Raw genomic sequence first — 20,630 nt, forward strand, 5'->3', positions numbered from 1 at the left:
GACTTGCTGTCCAGAACAACTCCTTCTACCTTCCTACGCAACTTCAGTCTGAAGCCCCTCTGACCTGCCAACTCAGAGTCCCATGACTTCCTCTATTCCAGTGAGCTACCTCCTCCTCCGGGATTCTACCATCATGGAGAACAGCTCCAATTCCAAAAGCTTCAATTATAGCCATCGAACTTATGACCAGAACCTACGAGCCCTTCCCCATCATCTTTTGTGTTCTGGTCGTATAATTTTATTCCTCTAGTACAGCCCTCACTACAGGCTTTGCTAATTAGTATCCTTGCTCCTCTCTCCCACTAGACTGTAGAAACTGTGATTTATTATCCTGGGATTTCCAACAGCAACTGTACCAAATTGATGGTTTCAGCTGAATCTTTATTGACAATCAGCATTCCTTTTATGAATTCCTGGCCAGTGCCTCTCGATTGCTCACGGTGGTATTTCAAAACCCATGCACTATATTAAACTCCATACCTGCCTCTATTTCTTCGGTTTTATCAGAGGAAACGCAGACCCTAAAAGATTCCTTCCTTCATGTCCTGCTCCTCAGAGGAAGTGCTGTCCTTCCTTCTTTCCAAGGCAACCCTCACCTGGGCTCCAGAACCTATTCCCCAATTCCATCTCCATAACCTTACTCCATCACCTACCCTTCTTTCCCCTGTAACTTCAACCTCTTGGTCTTTGCTGCTCCCTTCTCCTCACATGAAAATCTACACAAATCTCACCCATTAACAAAAATTTTAAAGGACTTTCTTTAGACCCCCAAGACTGTAGCACCACACCCTTCATTGTTCCCTTTCAGTCAATGATACCTATTCTTCTCCAATTTCACATCTCTTATTTCAGTCCTCACCCATGACATTCCTACCTCTGCCTCCACCCCAATTCACTACTCTTGCCAGTGACTTCCCAACGATCAAAGCAAATTCAATCCTTATTTTATGTAATGTCTCTGTATTTGATTCTACAAACCCTTACTTACAGTCTTAAGAAACTACTGACTTTGGCATTCATTTGTTCAAAAAATACTTATTGAGCATCTGCTTTAAGCCAGATACTGTGCTATGTACTTGGGATATGGTGCTTAAAGAAAAATTAGGCCTTTGCCTCATGGAGCTGGGAGTTTCAGAAAGAGAGAAAATAAACAAGTAAATGAATGAAAAGAATATTACATGTTCAATTCTAAGAAGGAAATAAGTATGGTGATGATTTAGAAAAATCTGTGTAGAACCATTAGAAGGCGTATTTTTAAATGACATTTGGATTAAAATTTGAAAGATGAGAGTGAGACAACCATGGAAAGAGATGAGGGAGATCACTGCAGGAAATGCGAGCTTTAGGTGCAACAGTATTGAGTGGGAATGACCTTGCACATGTTCAGAATTGGGAAGAAAACAGCACAAGTGGAGCAGGTAGTGTGAGTTAAGACTGGAGGTAAGTTTGGCAAGCTGGATGGGGGCTAGATGATTAGGCAAAATTTAGTTCTAGAAACAAAACAAAAAAAAGATATTGAAGAGTTTAAAGCAAAGAGTGATATAATGTGACTTAGATTTTTAAAATATAGCTTGGGCTATATTGAGTGAAGAATGGATAGTAGAGGAGCAAAGGAGAAACAGAGACCAAAGAGAATATGGCAAAAATGATCACTGGGATCCAGGAAATTAATTATTCAGATCTGAGATGTGCTTTTGAGTGGAGTCAGAGTGCTCATTTAAGGATTAGACACGGCGGTTGAAGCTAAAAGGAATCAAGGATAATTCCTAGGTTTTTGCTAGAGCAACTGGTTGGATGATGGTACCAATAACTGAGATGGGAAATTGGAAGAATAACAGGTTTGGAAAAGAAAGTCAGGAGGCTCAGTATTAAACATTAAACAATTGATGTGACTGTAAGATATTTAAGTAGAGATTCCAAATAAACATCTGGAGGTACAGATGGGCAGCTCAATGGAGAATTCAGGACTGGACTAAATTAAGGAGATATCTACTTAAAATGCTACAAATGCTATTTGATGCTACAAGACTGGAAAAGATCTATAGAGTGTGAACGTAAATAGAAGAGAAAAGGTGATCATGCACTTTCATGTTTATCTGCCTTTTGCAGTTTTCTCAACCAGCATAACTTCATTTTCCTCCTCCACCTGTTAATTTTACTCTACCATTAAGACCAGAACAAATGCCATCTCCTTGAATCTTCCTCTGAACCCTCTAGGGAAAATGTTAGTAGGACTTCCCTGGTTATGAATCCACCTTCCAGTGAGAGAGTGGTATGGACATATATACACTACCAAATGTAAAATAGATAGCTAGTGGGAAGCAGCCGCATAGCACAGGGAGATCAGCTCGGTGCTTTGTGTCCACCTAGACGGGTGGGATGGGGGGGTGGGAGGGAGAAGCAAGAGGGAGGGGATATGGGGATATATGTATATGTATAGCTGATTCACTTTGTTATACAGTAGAAACTAACACACCATTGTAAAGCAATTATACTCCAATAAAGATGTCAAAAAAACCCTAATATTAAAAAATAATAAATAAATAAATAAATAAATAAATAAATAAATAAAATCCGCCTTCCAATGCAGGGGACGCGGGTTCGATCCCTGGTTGGGGAACTAAGATCCCACATGCTGCAGGGCAACTAAGCCCTTGCGCCAGAACTAGAGAGCCCACAGCCACAGTGAAGAGCCCGCGCACCACATCGAAAGATCCTGCATGCCACAACAAAAGATCCTACGTGCTGCAACTAAGACCCGACACAGCCAAATAAATAATAGTAAAAAAAAAAAAAAGAGAGAGAGAGAGAGCTCCTAGCTCCAATTCCATCTTTTCATTAAAAATAAAAATAATAATAATAATAGCAAAAATATTTTGAAAAAAAAAAAAAAATGTTCGCTCAATCCTTGGCACACCAGTGATCCTTAATTAAGATTTATTACCCTCCCTTCTTTGTTCTGTCTTGTATTCCTTGATTCTTTTTCAGGAGGGTCTAACACTGGATTGTTACTGATATATTTGGGCATTTACTACATGCCTGGCATGCTCTTCCCTGCCTTGTTACCTGCTAAATACCTCCTGTCCATCATTTAAGACTCAATTGTAGCATTGCTTTCTCAGCCTTCCTCCTTTCCCCTCTCCTCCATACATAATTAGGTGTACCTTCTAAGGCACTATTTATGTATCCTTAGCATAACACTTTCCATATTGATCTGCATTATTCATCTTTGTATCCCTAGTATGTTGTATTGTAAATAACACATAGTAGGGCTTAAGTGATAATCATTAGGTGAGTGGGAGCACTTTCTGGTCTCTGGTCTGAGAATAACAAAGTTATGGATGGGAACCAGGCCAGCAGTTTTATTTGCAGGATGGTAAAGTCTGAACTAAACATTTCCCTAAGGACAGTTCCATTCACTTTCCATCAATTAATAAGAGCAAGAAGTATGTGTCATGAAACAATGGCTTTGCAAGGTTCAAACTAAAGTTAAGGTTAAGAGTATTTAACTAGGCTTTTGGAACATTTGTTGAGACACAGATTTTAAACACACTACTGTTTAGATTTTTTGAGTGATCCTTATAACTTTCCAACGATAGAGGAACCAGAAAGTTAGGGCACAGGGTAAGAGGTGAATTTAAAGCTTGTCTCTTCTAGACTTGCAGATAAGGTTTCTAGAAAAAGCTTACTTTTCTGAAAACCAAAATGGGCCCTCATTATCCCCCATCTCCTCTTGTTATCTCTGATTTGTACTGTATAGTCCTCTTTCGTAGTCCACATTTTGTTCATTTTGGTAGAGTTAAGCCAATAAAAGTATAAAGAAACTGAAGAAACTATTCTCTGTATAGATTTATGAGCCAAAGTAATGCTGTGCTATCTTTTCAGAGGGTTTAAGATCATTTTTATATCCCACCTTACTTTTGTAATCTTCCAAACAATTTGTCTCCAGTTAAAAACTCCACTAGTAAACATGACATTTATGGTATTAAGAGTATATCAGAGTTTAATTTTAAAAACCTTGGACTAATATTACATAACCATTCAATTATTTTCATTCCTTCAGTCCAAAAATTATAATTGTATGGAAGAAGAATTTCTTGTTTACACATAGAAAGCAGAAAGTTAGGACTAAAGCATTAGAGTAGGAAGACAGTTTGGTCTCTGATTTCAAGCAGCCTTCTGTACCTTGCTCCTAGGTCATTATTCCAAAGGCTCTAATGACTTATTCAGGAGGATGTCATAATTCTTAACCAGATATGCAAAATACATGAAATATGAAGTACAGAATATCCAGTTGCCTTCCTCATAAACCACTGAGGCGGAGCGATTTTTATTCCATTCTCTAGATTCTCATTTACTTAGCTAATTCCTCGCATCTCACACCTTTTCTACTTTTGGCCCGGAATATGCACCCACAGAAAAAGTGTTGTTGCTCCGCATGAAAACACAGCAGGCCCTCTTCATTAAAAAGAGTCATTCTTTTACTTTAAATTTTCCCCACGTGTTTCATGTAGATGAGCTTGTATCACATAAAGTCACCACCAACCGAAGTCTGACTCTTATTTCTATGCGATCTATTTGACAATCATCTGTATTTTGCCAAGTAAATTTTCACACACTTGTGTGAACTTCTGAAAGGTAAGGAACATGCCTTATACTGTAATATTTATTTGTATCCAGTATATTGCACCTTGCAGATGAGAGGTACAAGATAAACTACTCCAGTGGAAAAGAATACGGAAAGGCAACACAGCACACAGTACTTTTCTTATATCAATTCATATAAATCCAAAACTATTAATAAAGTATCCAGATAGAAAATAATGACAGACCACAGACATCAGTGAACCAATTCATTTAGTCATGTGGGGTGCAGAGGTACATTTAATCCCAAAAGAGCACGAAGGCGTGGTACTTCTCTAAGTCAAATTGTCCATGGAAGCCAGATTCAAGGTTTTTTGGGCTAAAGGTGGACACTTGGTCACTTCCATCCTCAGAACCTTTCAGCCAACATTATCTCTTCTATACTTCGTGGTATAGAGATCTCTGTGGGCTTCAATCCAGGATGCGCTGAAGCTTCTGAGCAAAAAATTTGGCTCCAAAATAATTATTTTGCAAGGCATTCTTTATGCAAAGATGGGAAAACTCTCTACATGGGTAAGAAATCAAAGCTAGTTCTTTGGTTTTTAAAAATAGAAAGTCAGTTTTTCCACCATCCTGCCTGGTTATTTGAATTTAATGGATCTCCTTTCAGTCCACAATTCAGACCATTTGTATTTCAGCTACTTACTTTCATTGTCCTAAACTTGAACTTTTTTGCCACCAATCTCTAATCTGATAAACAAGCACATCTACCTACAGTAAGAGGGTAAATTGTCATACTCTTACTGAAGAATAAATAGGGAAATAACTAGCAAAAGCCTTCGGAATTAAGAAATAAAGTTTAAGAATTAATATGCAGGGCTTCCCTGGTGGCGCAGTGGTTGAGAATCTGCCTGCCAATGCAGGGGACACGGGTTCAAGCCCTGGTCCGGGAAGATCCCACATGCCGCGGAGCAACTAGGCCCGTGAGCCACAACTACTGAGCCTGTGCGTCTGGAGCCTGTGCTCCGCAACAAGAGAGGCCACGATAGTGAGAGGCCCGTGCACCGCGATGAAGAGTGGCCCCCGCTTGCCACAACTAGAGAAAGCCCTCGCACAGAAACGAAGACCCAACACAGCCAAAAATAAATAAATAAATAAAATAAATTAAAAAAATAAAAAAGAACCACCTTAACAACTAATGCTTCCATAAAAAAAATACACAATTGGAGAGATTTAAAAAAAAAAAAAAAGAATTAATATGCAGGCACCTATGCAAAGATTTATATACAGGTATGTTCATTACAGCCTTAAAAGGGTAAAAAAATTGGAAATAATGTAACACTACCAAATAAGAAATTGGTTAAATGCAATTATTCACATAATGAAACACTATGCAAACACCAAAAATTATGTGGTAGGAATACAGAGGAAAATATGCAAGATATATTGATAGATGAAAAAAATCAGGTTAAAAATAATATATGCAGTATTATCTAGTTAAATTAAAATCTTTGTGTATATAGAAGAAAGAATATATGAACATTGTTATTAATCTTTTGCTAGTGGTTTAGGATTTTGGGTGATATTTATTGTATTTTATGTGCTTGACTGTATTTTCCAAACTATTTACAATGGACATAAAAGACTTTATAATTACAAAAGGATGTTTTAAAAGTCTGGCCAAAATAATCAAAATTTAGAAGGAATATCTAAGGGACATGACTGTTATTCATTCTGGAAGTTTTTAAACTCTATTCCAATATCAAATTAAATGACAAAAATACTGTATATCCTTGTATATAACATTTTCATTTTTTATCACCTTGCATGCAGCATTACTTTCACTTTCTATAGAAAAGTTTCACAGAACTATGATTTAATTTTATGCCATAGGCCTTATAAAGGTTAACACAATATCATATAAGGGTTGATTTAGACTCAATAAAACTTCTATTGAAAATGCTTTCTTCTGGGTGGTTTGCCTCCCTCCCCCTGCCAGCTCCTGATGCGCTAGATGTTGTCTATTATTAGCAAATAAGAGCTAAATGCTTCCTTTTAACTTTAACCATGTTCAATTACAGCACCCCTTTTTAGTCTTGGTTTGCTGACATAACTATATTCCCATCCTCTTAGTTTTTTGTCTCTTATTCTCTTACTAATTTTCTATTTTAATGATTCCTAATAGGAAACAGATGGCACACTCAAAATTAGGTTAAATCCAGAAGAATGTAATGAGGGGACAATGACAAAGAAGGTTAGAATGCAGGGCAATCACAAGGGATCATGTAGTAGCCATGCTGCTTTACCCAGAGCCAGAGAAGGCTGCGTGGGGAGGGCCACCTGACAGGGGCTTAGACCTTTGGTGGAGGACACAGCTAGTCAACACAACTCTGCAGGGCCAGGAGCTGGGGGAGCAGCTCTCCTAACCTCACTCTCCTCCCTTATCCTCATCTGTAGTGTTCCACTTTGACTGAACCCAAACAGAAGCCAGAGGGCAAGGGAGCCTTCTATAGGACAACTCCCTGGGACACAAAGCAGGATGGAGAGTAGATATGCCCCAACGGGTAGATATCTACCACAATAACGTTACTGCCTTTATTATAAATTGTTTGGAAGTAGGTGATGTCTATATGTGTAAGTAAATAACATGAACCTTTTAGGAGATTTCACTTTGGTCACTTATGTGAGCATTTTTTCCATAGCAGAGCTGCCTACTCGAATTGGCAATAGCTATTTTCTGCCGTGATGTAGCCTTATGTCCTTAGAGCATGATGAGCCAAGAAAGTATTCTGGGGTAAACACATTAGTTATCTCCCTCTTAATTGAAATGCCAGGTGGATTTAAAAATAACTGTTATGTCTTCTTTAGGAGTAAGGTCTATTTTCAGTCTGGGCATTGAAGTATTACATAATGATCGTGTCATATGTTGATATTGCTAAAATGAATTTGTCTGTAATCTTGTTTAATTTCTCTCTTTTCACTATTCATTAAAAAGGGAGTATATATACTGAGGATGTTGTATTTCAAAGCCTGAAGTGTCAGGGAGAGTGAAAAGTGAAAAGTAATCAAACCTCAGATTCATTCAATCATGACTTCTTAGAGCTGAGGTGATTTTAGCAATCACTTAATTCAAACACCTCATTTTACAATTGGGGAGGGAAAATCCTGCAGAGCCTACACAGCTTGCCCAAGGTCATCCACCTTGTTAGGGCCTCCTAGTTTGGCATATTTTCCTCTATATCTCAACATCAAAGTACAGTTGTATTCTGCTCATTCATTAAATTCATTCACTCAAACAATATTTATTGAGTGCCTTGTGTCAGGCACTGGAGATAAAACAATGAAGAAAATGGACAAATCCCCCCTTTTTACAGGGCTTACATTCTAGAAGAGAAAGAGAAGACGGTCAATAAATAAATAAAGAGATGTCAGAGGAACAATAAATGCCAAGAAAAAAATAAAGTAGGGTAAATGGACAGAGTGACAAGGAAGGAGGATGCTATTTTAAGTGTGGTAGTCAAGGACAGACATTCTCTTTGATGACACTTGAGCGGGACCCTGAATGGAGTGAGAGAGTGAGTTATACAGACATCTGGGGGAGGACTCTTCCAGGCAGAAAGAACAGCCAGTGCAAAAGGCTAAGGGGACATGTGCTAGGGTGTTCGAGGAGGAAGAAGCAGGCTGTGATGGCTGGAGCAGGAGGAGTGATGGGGGAAGTGGCAGGATATGAGATCCAAGAGATATTGAGCGTAATGCGGGGAATGACATAATCTGAAATGCCTTTTAAAAGCATCACTCTGCCTGTTGTGTGGGAAATCGATGGAGGGGGAGGGAGGGAAGGGAAAGGGAGGAGGCAGAGAAATGAATTAGAAGAGTAAGAGGTTTATAATAGTTCTGATTTGGAAGGCAGAGCCTTCTATTCATGACAATAGGTAAGGGTGTGAGTATAGGGTGTGAGGGGGGAAAACAGAGTCAAAATATCAAGGCTTTTGGCCTGAGCACTGGGAGAATAGGACTCCATTTGTTGAGAAAAGGAATATGGGGGAAAGAGTGGGTTTGGAGAGAAAAACGAGATTACATTTGGGTCAAATTAGATTTGAGGCAGTGGGATGTGTGAGTTTGCAGTTCAAGAAAGAAATCTAGACCAGAGATATTAATTGGTAATTTGAGTCAGCATATAAATGGCATATGAAGTATGTTGGATTGGTTGAGATCCCCTAGAAAGTACACATACTTAGAGCACTGAGGCCCCAGGGAACTCCAAGACTTAGAATGATGAGGAGGATCCATCCAAGTTTACGGAGAAAGAGAACCCAGTGAGATAAAAGAACAGAGGATGGCTTCCTAGAAGCTAAATATCAAGTTTTCCAAAGAGGAGGCAGTGATCACTTCCATCTTAATAGTTCAAGTAAAGTGAGGACTGAGAATAGACCCCTGGAATTAGCAACATGGAGATCACTGATGACCTTGACAAGCACAGCTTTGCTGGAGTCGAGGGACAAAATGGCTCAAGAGACAGTGGGTGGGATGAAGCGAGGACAGTGTGTAGAGGCTACAGGATGGTGAGATTTTCTTAACGGGGGAGGCATGAGGTCAAGGGAGAGTGTGTTTCTAAATACAAGTGAGAATGGTATATTTATAGGTTAATAGGAAAGATCTAGAATAAAAGGGGGAAGTGGTGGTGGGAGAGAGATTTGGATGACCTTGAGTAGGAGAGAGGGAATAGGATTCTGTGCATAAGTGAAGGGGCTGGCCACAGACAGGAGTACAGATACTTAATGCATTGTGAAAGGAGGGAAGGTGGGGAGTGGGTACAGATTCTGATAGGTTGGTAGATGCAATGTTGGAAGCCTGTGGAAATTTTCTTCTTGTGAAATAAGATATTGAGAGGTAAAAAAAAAAAAAAAAAAAAAAAAAAATCACAATCAAAATCGTTAATATTTTCTTCAGTCAACTTAACAAAAGAGCAACACCAAGGAGGCAATGAAGCTGTTCTGTTTTTTTTTAACCTGCTTATACTTGACACTTCAACTGTGATCAAACCATAATGGTCTGGCTTCTTGTAAAGTTTTTGGCTATAGTGGTTCATTAACCCAAGGAGAGAAATCCTGAGAGAATATTAATAAGACAGACTGTGTGTACCTGTAAAACATGAAAGAAATACTCCTAGTAAGCAGACTACTAAAGAGATTTTAAATTATCAATTACCTATCAATTTAACAGTTCTGAGTACACTAGGACAGGATCAAAGCCATGAAAATTACCCTAAAGCAAATAGTTTGAAACCAAGTTTTCTCAAAATTGATTAATCACAAAATTAATAGCAAACAGCAATCACAGTGATGGGCAGCACAGCACAGTGTTTAAAATCATGAACGATGGAGTTAGACCTCCTGGGTTCAAATCCTAATTGCACTGCTTAATGGCTATGTGACTTTGGGGAAATTATATTCCCTCTATGTGTCTCTGTTTCCTCATTTATAAAATGAAGATCATATTAGTACCCACCCCTTAGGGTTATTAAGAAGATTAAATGAACATAGAACAGTGCCTTGCACATAGCAAGCATTGTATAGGTGTCTGTTAATTAAATCATATCACTGTGAAAAATCAAGACCTAGCCAGAAAATGCAGCCCAAAATTGACACCTGGAGTTAATTTTTAAGACTTTTAAAACTGCCTACTGGGAAATCTTTTACAGAAAAACAAATACATCTGTCTCTTGATCATCTAGGGTATTTTTTTCCCTCCATCTGACTTTTTCTTAAAATTGTGTCCTGACAAAGAGTAGGAAGATTCCATAATTTCCACTTTTAAAAAAGAAGTTCTAATGGAAATCTTCACTTTTAAAAGACATGGAAACCAGAAAAGTGAGCCTCTTGGATTTACCATCCTACTTTTCTATCACCTATTGACTCATATACTGAGAGCTGACCCTACATTTAGACTCATATTAGAAGGTCATAATCAGTTAATAAGCTATGTTAATGTTCATTTCTAAATTTTAATGACAAAATAAGGAACATTATGAATATCTTTAAATTATATGATCCTTGATTTATTTTCTTTTCTCCCATACCGCATTCATTTCTTTACTCATACAATATCATTCAGAGGACTGGTTAAATATTTAGAAGATAAAGTCTGAACCCCCAGTTTATTTTGGAGTCATTTCTACATAAAATACACGTTAACTAACTTTTCTTTTTGACCATTGTACTATCCTGATAGTTAATTTACCTACTAGGTTTTATGGTGCCAATATTTTGGGTATTTCATCAGATTTTCAAATAAAAGGACCAAAAATTAAAAGAAAAACACCCGCTCAAACTTTGACTGCAAGATCACATTTCTAGGAGTTAGTAATTGAGAGCACCACAAAACAGAGGGTGGGAAGTAGTTCAACAGATTGGTCCTCAGCCAGATGGGGCTACTTCAGCTCTAGTTGCAGGTGGTCCCTTTGCAGAGATGTTTGCAGTGAGAGATCCGGGTGGGTGGATTTTAGAGCAGAGGTCAAACTGGCGTTCAGAGAGGTTCAAAGACATGTTTTTAGGGTCGAAAGAGTCTATGAGAGTTTTTATATTCCATATTCTCCATTTTATAAAAATGTAAAAAAGTGTTGTAAACCAATTTGAGATCATCTGAATGTCACTGCATGACTGAGTGTTGCCACAGTGTTTTTTGTTTGTGTTCACAATTCAGTTGGTCCCCGGTGGTATATTACATAAACTGACAGTATATCTTAAGTCATTTTAGTCTAAGTGGGATCCAGTTACACCAATCAGTCTTTCTCTCTCCCTCTCCCTCCCTCTGCTCCCCAGAACATTTGGTTCCCCAAGAACCAAATGGGCCTTTGTGGATTTTATGGGATTCACCTTGTTAGAAAAAAGCCAATAAACACAGGTCTTTTTGAGATGAACCCTTCTCTCTCTTGGCCTCCTGCTGATGTGGCTGAGAGAAATTGCCCTTGAACTTCTCTGAGGCTCTCTAGTTTGAGAATATCTATGAGAAACACCCCTTATCTCTTGGAAGGGTTGCTTATATGAATGGATACACTGACCTTTTGATCTTTTCAAGGCTATAACAAAGGGTTGTACATTCACACTTTCAGTCTTTTCCCTATGCCATGCTGTTGGAAACAAACTCTTAACTCTAGAGTCTTTTGCCATTAGGATAGATGGTGAGTGTCCCAAAGCATCAAGTCCTGGTTCCTTTTAGTTTAACAGTTCTTCCCTCAATTTATCTCTCTCTTTTTTACTATAAGTAGCAAAAAACCCCACAAAAACCCAAAAAACAAAACCAGGTGGCATCTTCAACACCTTAGAAATCTTCTTAGCTCATTACATATGAAGTTCATTATTTAGGAAGGTTTTCCATCTAACTGCAGGACAGAATTCCCTAGGCTTTATGCCACTGCATAACAGTGATCCTCCTTTCTCCTGTTTCCAATAATATGTTCATCGCTTCCTTCTGAACCCTTATCAGCCACATCTTAAACATCCATATTTCTGCTAATGGTCTGTTCAAGGCATTCTAGTCTTTTTTCTATCATGCTCCTCAAAATTCTTCCAACTTCTCTCCACTTCCCAACTCCAAAAACACTTTCACATTTTTATGTATTTGTTATAGTAGCATTTCACGTCCAGATACCAAAATCTGTATTGATTTTTTAAATTGCTGTGTAACAAACTACCACAAATTTAGCAACTTAAAGCAATACTCACTTATTACCTCAGAATCCTATAAGTCAGAGGTTCAGCAAGGCATGGCTGGGCTCTCTGCTCATGACATCACAAGGCTAAAATCAAGGTGTTGCCAAAACTGATTTCTCATCTGGAAGCTTTAGAGAAAAATTTGCTTCCAAGCTCATTCTTTTTTTCTTTTTTTTTTTGTCAAAATTCAGTTTGTTACAATTATAGGACTATAGGTTACAGGGTCCTCTTTCCTTTCTGGCTGTCAGCTAGGGCCACTCTTATCTCCTAGGGGCCACCCACATTCCTTGCCATGTGATCTCCTCCATCTCCAAGCCAACAATAGTGGGTCAAGTCCCTTTTATACTTTAAATCTCTGGCTACCCATCCTGTGACCAGCCAGAGAAACCTCTCTGCTTTTAAAGGGCTCATGTGACTAGGTCAAGTCCACCCAAATAATCTCCCTTTCTCAACGTTGTCTGTGCCATATAATATAACCTAATTAGGTATTTACAGTCCTGGCAATTATACAGGTATGTATCCCTGGATGGCAGAAAGTCTCGGGGCCCATCTTAGAAGCCTGTCTGTCATGGGGCTATTCATTGGCCCCTTTAAGTCCCAACAATCCTGAAGAAGCAGAGTTTAAAACCTGGGAATTTTTTTTTATCATTCTCTGTGTCCACCTTTTTTTCTACTCTTGGCTCTTTAGATCAGTATATTATTAGATTGATAAACACTGGAGAAGAGATTTCATAATATCATGATGAATTACTCTCATAAGAACCCATAAATCCCCACATCGAGAGAATGGCTTTGATCTGAATGTACTCTGGATTCCCTCCTAAGCACAGAGTTTCTTGAATCTTCTGAGAAGTAGTACTGTTCCACCCCTTTCGCCTGCATTCTGATTAAGATAGCCTACCCTCTTTTGTTTTAGATTCTTTCCTCTCTTCCCTGGTTATCTGTCAGATGAATATAATTCTGAGTGTTTGCCAGGTCACCTGAGGACAAGGGGAAGCACCCAAGTGCCAAGGTTCTACTGAAGACTGGGTCTGTTGGTATTTACCGGTGCAATGTCACTTGAGGCTCCCCAGAAACATCTCTGAGGTAAGGATGAAGGTCACATGGCTGGTGGAGTTATTATGACTTTTCTGACTATGTTCCCCACTCCTCAGTTGTGCAATATGAGTGGTTTCAATGCTGGATTCAGAGTTGGTGAAAATTGGGAGGGAACTGTGACACGATAAATCAAGGAAGGGATATGTCTCCTTTTTCTGTGAGCCTTGCTTAAAATCTCCATTTTGGGAGCAAGGCTGAAAATATCCTCGCCTTGGATCCCATAGAATGCCAAGCATCATGCAGCAACAAAACCTCCTAAAATGCTGTGATGCAGAGCAATTTTTTTGTTATTCAAGCCATCCAAAGAGCCACATATAGTAAAAGGGTGGTTCTGGGACCAATATTACATACCAGGCATTTTGAGGTTCATCTAGCATGGTAATCTTGTTTCTTACAATAGCTCCTAGGGATAGTTTATGGAAAGGCATCATCTCTTGATTTTACCATGACAATTGCAAAAGTGGAGAGATGCTTCTGAAATATTACCGTTGTCACCTAACAGCTTATGAATCAAAACTTTCCTTGAGTCTTGAGATAAAACTATGAAAACTGTGAATATTATGTTCAACTAGAGTTTTAAAGCACAAAAGAAAAAAGTGATCTAATAAATGTACATTTGCAAGGAGCTGGGCACCTACTAGGATAAACTTTGCCACTGGATACAAATTATGTTATTCCCGCAAAAAGAAAATATTATTTCCTAAAAGACAAATTACTGGGAAGAAGAATTAGGATAAAGCTGATCTCTTGTTCAGAAATCCTAATGTGGGGTTTTACACATGGCATAGTTTCTCTACCTCTGTTGCTGCTCTCTTACGAGAAGAGACAGTCAGGCAAGTGAAACAGTAGATGGGGAGAGACAGAACACCAGGTAATAAAGCAACCAGTCTCAAGTCAGGGGGAGGCTGCCTGTAGGGGGTTTTCTGCCAAGCTTCTATTAAGCACTGAAGAACTAAAATTTGTCTCCAACACGTAAAATCGTTAAAACAAAGGGAATCTAGATTTGCGGTTAGTATATATAAAGGTAGTCAGAACTTTGGTCAGTATGTCTGAGTTGACATAGAAATCTTTTTTCCCACTTTAAACACAGAAATTTTGGACAAACTATACCACAACTACACACACACACCCAGTGCCCCAGTGCTGAAAATAAAGATGGAACTCAAAGTCAGAGTAGTGAGAAGGAGCCAAAGCCAAGTGACTCTTGGGGAGAACTGGACCTGAGATACGTCTGAGGAGCTGGTGGCCAGGCCTTCAGTGTTAGTTGTGGGACCTGTGCACATGGGTGCAGGAACCAAGCTACCTACGAAGAGCAAGAAGTCATGTAGGACTTGTCCATACACACAAGGGAAACTAGCTACACCGTGACCACTCCCCAGGAGAGTGACAAAGGAGCTAACTTTCTGCTTGGGACCAGAGGAAGAAAAGGGTCAAGTGCAGAACCCAAGTGCTGTGCATGAGTGCTAAGTCAGCACCCACTCCCAGCTCACAGCATGGGTCCCAAGTCTCAAAGTTAATATACAAACTGGTCCTGGGCCAGTAAAATGCATAGGGCCCTTAGGAGAGGCAAACATAAAAGCTCTCTGTAGAGATGTTCTCACTACCAGGTCATAGTTCATAAAGGAAAGCACAATTCACAAAGAAAAAGTTTAAGAACTTAGATTATTTGATCATTTGAAATTTCCGTGGAACTACAGACACTGAGGCAAATTTAAAGGTAAATGACCAATGAAAGAAAATATTTGCAACTCAGGTAACTGATAAAAAGAAACAATGTTCAGAATTTATAAAGAACATCTATAGATTAAATAAAGAAAAAATAGACAATGGACAAGAAGCATGAATAAGCAATTCAGAGAGGAAGAAAACTGCCCAATAAACATGAGATTTCCAATCTCACAAGTGACCAGGAGAATCCAATTTAAAACATTGAGATACTGTTCCCATTTAGCATATTGGCAAAAGTCAAAAAGAATAGTTTTAATGTCTTATAAAGTCAAAAAAAAAAGTCTTATAAAGTTGAAAACATACAAATCCTGCAACACAGTGATTCCCACCCCAGGTACACCCTAGAGAAAGCTGTGCATACATGCCCTGGTCAATATGTATGAAGCGGCTGCTGCAGCACACTTTCAAGAACAGAACTTAAGAAACTTAAATGTCATCCACTAAAAGAAGGGATAAATGGTATCCTAGTTCTACAGTGGAACACTATATAGCCATTAAAAGAATAAACTAGCTCTCTGTGTATTAACATGGCTATATCTCAAAATGTAAGGGTAAATGAAGAAGTACATGCTGCAGAATAATACAGTGTGATAATATTCATGAGAGAAGTAAGAGAAATGAAATACATATTAAAATATGTTAAAAATAGATAGCCTGAAAGATAGCAATAAGATTCATGGAGATTGCCTTTGGTGTGGTAAGAAGGCAAATGGTACTGAGTTAAGTCCTCAAAAGAAGACTTCAACTTTATCTATAAAATAAAATAAACCTGAAACAGAATGAAAAATGTCAACAGTTTCAATGCTAGGTGATGAGTACTAATGTATTTATTACATCAATCTCTGTATTTTAAACTTTTTTTCTAAATGTAAGAAATAATTTTTAAAAGAAAATAAATAAAATAAAATATAGCCTCGGGCTCATACACTTTCAAGAGATTGACCATGAATTTGGCTTAGAGCTTAATTATTCTTTCCATCACTGTTTGTTTTGTTGTTGTTGTTTTGGTGTCAGGCCAAATTTCAAGCCAAATGTCAATAGCTTATCTGCAAGCTAATGAAGGTCTCTCTCATTTCCAGAAATCTAAGAGACTGAGGAGAAAACAGCAAGCAGTCTGTCTATCCATTCCTGTGTAACCATGCCAATTCCCCAACTCAAATTTAATTTAACAATGAAATGCACTTACTTCAATTCTCAATACTTGAGTTACTAACTTGTGTATTCTTTCACTGTCTTTGTAAGTTCCCAGAAAGCGGAACTGTATCTAAATCTCTTTATATGGCACTTAAAATGACACTACATGCAAACAAATGCTTAAAAATACGTTACTTTTCATGATTATACTAATTCATAGAGAGGAAGGGCTATGAAAGGGGTCCAGGTAGATGACAAATCTCTAAGGATATGTAGTTTCATAACAGTTAATAATTGTTAAGTTTTCCCACAGAGATGTGTATAGTTCACCTATGTTATTTGAAACATGATTGATATTTATGAGTTTCTCTCTTGATGGGGACTTGATGAAACCACCCAACTTCCTTAGAAGTTAGACTGTAAATTACGTCTTCTTTGCAGCTTACTTTGCCAAAAATCATATAACTTCTCTACGTGTTGTTTTTTACACATGCTGACTCTACACCAATTTGCTGATATAAGAGCACAAAACAAGCAATAATAATGGCAACTGAAGTATAAAATGCAGAAATCTGACTTTTAGCTAAAACACCATAGTGCCTTTTTTTCCCCTCATGTTTAATTTTAAAGGAAAAACTTCTAGACAAGAGCTTTATAAACTTGGTTGACCATGTAAAGTATCAATTGTGTTCACAAAAAGCAAAAATTTACTCATCAAGGACCATGAATTAGTCATTCTTAGCACTTTAAGCAACTCCAAAAGAAAACATTTTACATATCATGCAGATCAAGCCAATACAGGTGTACAGGTTAATGGAAGTTCCTTTCATTATGTTATGGAGTTGATCATAAATTGCCTTTTGTGAATCATTTCCACAGAAGTCATAAAATCTTAAAGAAAAATATTTTTTACTGTAAATTCTATCACTTTTGTGGTGTGGAAAAACAAAATATCTAAACAAATATCCCATATATTTTTTAAACATCTCCTCTGAATATGTTTTACTTTCCACAGGTTGTCAGAAATCATTTTAAAGCTGTTAATATGTGTTTTGGGGAATTCCCTGGCGGTCCAGTGGTTAGGACTCCAGGCTTCCACTGCAGAGGGCATGGGTTCAACCCCTGGTTGGGGAACTAAGATCCCGCAAGCTGCATGGCACAGCCAAAAAAAAAAAATTAAAAATTAAAAAAAATAAGTGTTTTGATTAATATTTTGAAGATTGGGAAACAAATGTTCGTTCAAAAGTAGGATGATGAATTTGTATCAATATGAAAAACCAAACAATCTAACACATAATAAACCAAGAAGTAAATTCTTTAAAGGGCCTTTTGGTATTCTATGAATTGTACTGACCCCAGTATAATGTATTTTCCCAATAAGGACATCTTTTGATAGTCATTTGCTGTACTGCAGTCAACCAAAATGGTATCCCAGTACCTCTGGTTTTGCCATGTCCCTACTTAGTACACGATTTAACAGCAATCACAAACCCCATCTTTTCTTTATCTACAGCATCTCTCCTAATCACATGTACTTGTGCTTGTGAAGGTCAATAAAGTGGGTTCTCCTCCATGTCTTTGAAGCTCAAATATATTTAAGCAAGACTCCACTAGAACCTTATGAATCTTTCTAAGAACTGCTTATGAGGATTCCATGCCAAACACCAAGGTCAATCAAATCTCAATCAGGCAATTAAACATTCATTCACACATTCACAGCAACAGTATAAATACTTTTTTTTTCTTCTCTTTTCTTTGTAACAATTCCTTCTTCTTCCACAGTTTCTCTTTCTCCTCTTCCTTTTCTCTTCTTCTGGCAGAAATTTCCATTTCCAGTCTTGCTACCTCTTCCTGGTGGGCTCGCCACTGAAGAACCTGAAATAGAAATTCATTCCAATAACTATACACACTCAAGTGATTTCACAGATCACAAGGAGACTAGGTTCTGAATCAAGCAGATGTCAAAGATTTTCCAAGTACACATTAAAATTCTGTGTGCACATGAGTGTGTGATGTATGTGTAAGATGTGTGTGTGTGTTAGTATTAAAAGGAGAAAGCAACTTTAAAATCACCTCATTCAGAGATTCTTCACTTGGATTCATGGAATGAAATCCTAAAGAGTCTGTGAATTGACTTCAAAGGATCTGTGAATTCTCATAAGTATTATGTAAAAGTTTTGTGTTTTTGCACAGCTGTGATTTTCTGGAACAATAGTTCCAGTTTCTGGTCAACAGTTTTCAAATGGTCCTAATATCCTAAAACTTTTAAGAATTACTGATATATTTCATCCTGATTTTTTGTAAGTGAATAAAATGAGCCTGAATGAAGATGAAAAAAATGTTAAGACATTTAAAAGAACTTTCTGGGTACTGACAGGTGTTATTGGTAGAAGTATAATTGGCACAGCACTTCTAGAGGACACCGGGCAATATGTAAATACATATCACAATAGAAAACATGCATAATCTTTGACCCACAACCCCACTTTGGGGAAGTTATTCAAAGAAGACAATCAACTGGACAAGTGCACAAAAATGTACCCATGAGGAATATTCACTGCAGTTCTGCTTAAACAGAAAAACTGGAAAGAGTCTAAGTGTCTGGCAACAAGAGACAGCTTAAATTAATTATGGTATCGTCATACAATGATTGCCATTGAAAAAGGATCTATATTTCCATATTCATCAACATAGAAAATATCCACAACATATTATTAGATGCAAAAAAGCAGGTGCAAAACCACATTTATAGTATGATCTCATTAATATAAATTATCATCTATGTATTCTACACATAGAAAGAGATTTGGAAGGAGGTTTACCAAAACAATAATATTGGTTATCTCTGAATAGTAGCATTTCATGGAATTTAAAAAATTTATTCTTAAGCCTTTCTATGCCAAGTGACATTTTTACAATAAACATGTATTATCTTTGTAAGCAGTAAACCAATGAAACTAACAAAATAAAAACAAACACATGTTCCATGTACACACGTAGCTAACGAAGCAGAGAGCAGGGAGATGGAGAGGTATGCAGAAATTTTTTTTGGAAAAGGAAGAAACTAACATTCTCAGTTTAATACCTCTTTGCCTTACATATTTGATATAAGCATGACTCATTATGGTAATATATAAAGTGAAAAGTGAATAAATAAAATATCATAGAAATATGAGCTAAAATGACTAAATAGTTCAGCTCTTTTTGCACTTTCATTATTCAAAGTTTATTTTCTAAAAATATATTTTGCTCTATTTATCAAAAAACCAAGGAAATTCAGACCCTTGATTTTCAAGCACACTTAGGTTTCCCCATCTACTGCTTATCTTGGCCGTATTTATCTTCCTGTTTTGAACCCTGTTCCTAGAATAAGATCATCTATGCCTTCTGCCCTGACCTCCTACTTCCCAACTATTCCTTTCTGTACCCACCTTCCATCTGCAACATGCTCTATCAAAATGAAGTGTCCTGTCGAGTGTTGCCAGGGATCACTCTCCTGAATACCTAAAGGATAGTTTTCGGTCCCTCTTTCCTTAACCTCATGGTTGGTACTTAACCCTGTCAACCATCTCTTCATGTTTAAAACTCTTTCCTTCCTCGGCTATAACACTGTTCTCCCCTCCACCAATGAATACTACCTTCTTCTCTTCTTCCTGCTTCCTGTGTCTACCCTATACCCCCAACTGTATTGCTATCCTTTCTCAACCTCAGCCTCTCTCTGTTCGTTATCTGATGTGCTCATCCTCTCCTATGAGTTAACCTATCACTTCTGTTGGTCTGACTCTAAAATGTACAATATCAACTCTGTATTTTTGTCTGCAATCCCATCCTAACAAATGCTTAAAGACTTTGTTGTATGTATGTGCACCCAAAACACAACATTTCCAAAATTGAACTCAACTTCTTTAACTTTGCCATAACTTCACACCAAGCCCTGTGCATCTGCCTCTTCTTTCAAACAATCTTGTTTGTTCTGTGAAACCACAAGTATCTCTGTAGTTTCCATTTTTATTACTATGTACATCTATCAACATGACTAATTCTTTACATTTTATCTCTTACTTGAACAATCTTATATTTCTTAAGCTCAGATGAGCTTTTATTTATAACAAATCAACTTCTAGACTATTGAATTTCCCTAAGCCACTTTGCTGTAATTTCCTAGTCCACCCAAAGTCTATGTGCCAAATGTATTTAGAACAATACCAGAAAGCTCATGGGGTGATGTCAATTTCTTCAAATATGACCTAAATAATTTAGCTTTCTCACTTCCAACCAATGCCCTACTTTAACCTAGCTAATGTGTAATCTCTAGGTAGGTTTTTTCCTGTGCCTTTCCTTATACCACCATTCTTGTTCTTAGCCTCATGGCGT

The 20,630-nt window shown here is 37.7% G+C and overlaps 1 protein-coding gene across 1 annotated transcript in view; it reads right to left on the reverse strand.

Annotated features, from left to right (window-relative positions):
- Window positions 1–20,630, reverse strand: part of CCDC148 (coiled-coil domain containing 148) — a 265,897-nt gene that overhangs the window by 60,853 nt on the left and 184,414 nt on the right. Inside the window, exon 11 of the mRNA XM_061184011.1 lies at window positions 17,991–18,131. Coding sequence (XP_061039994.1) covers window positions 17,991–18,131 — 141 coding nt within the window. The remainder of the gene's footprint in view (window positions 1–17,990; window positions 18,132–20,630) is intronic.

This window comes from Eubalaena glacialis, chromosome 1 (assembly GCF_028564815.1).
Source record: "Eubalaena glacialis isolate mEubGla1 chromosome 1, mEubGla1.1.hap2.+ XY, whole genome shotgun sequence".
Lineage (NCBI taxonomy): Eukaryota > Metazoa > Chordata > Mammalia > Artiodactyla > Balaenidae > Eubalaena > Eubalaena glacialis.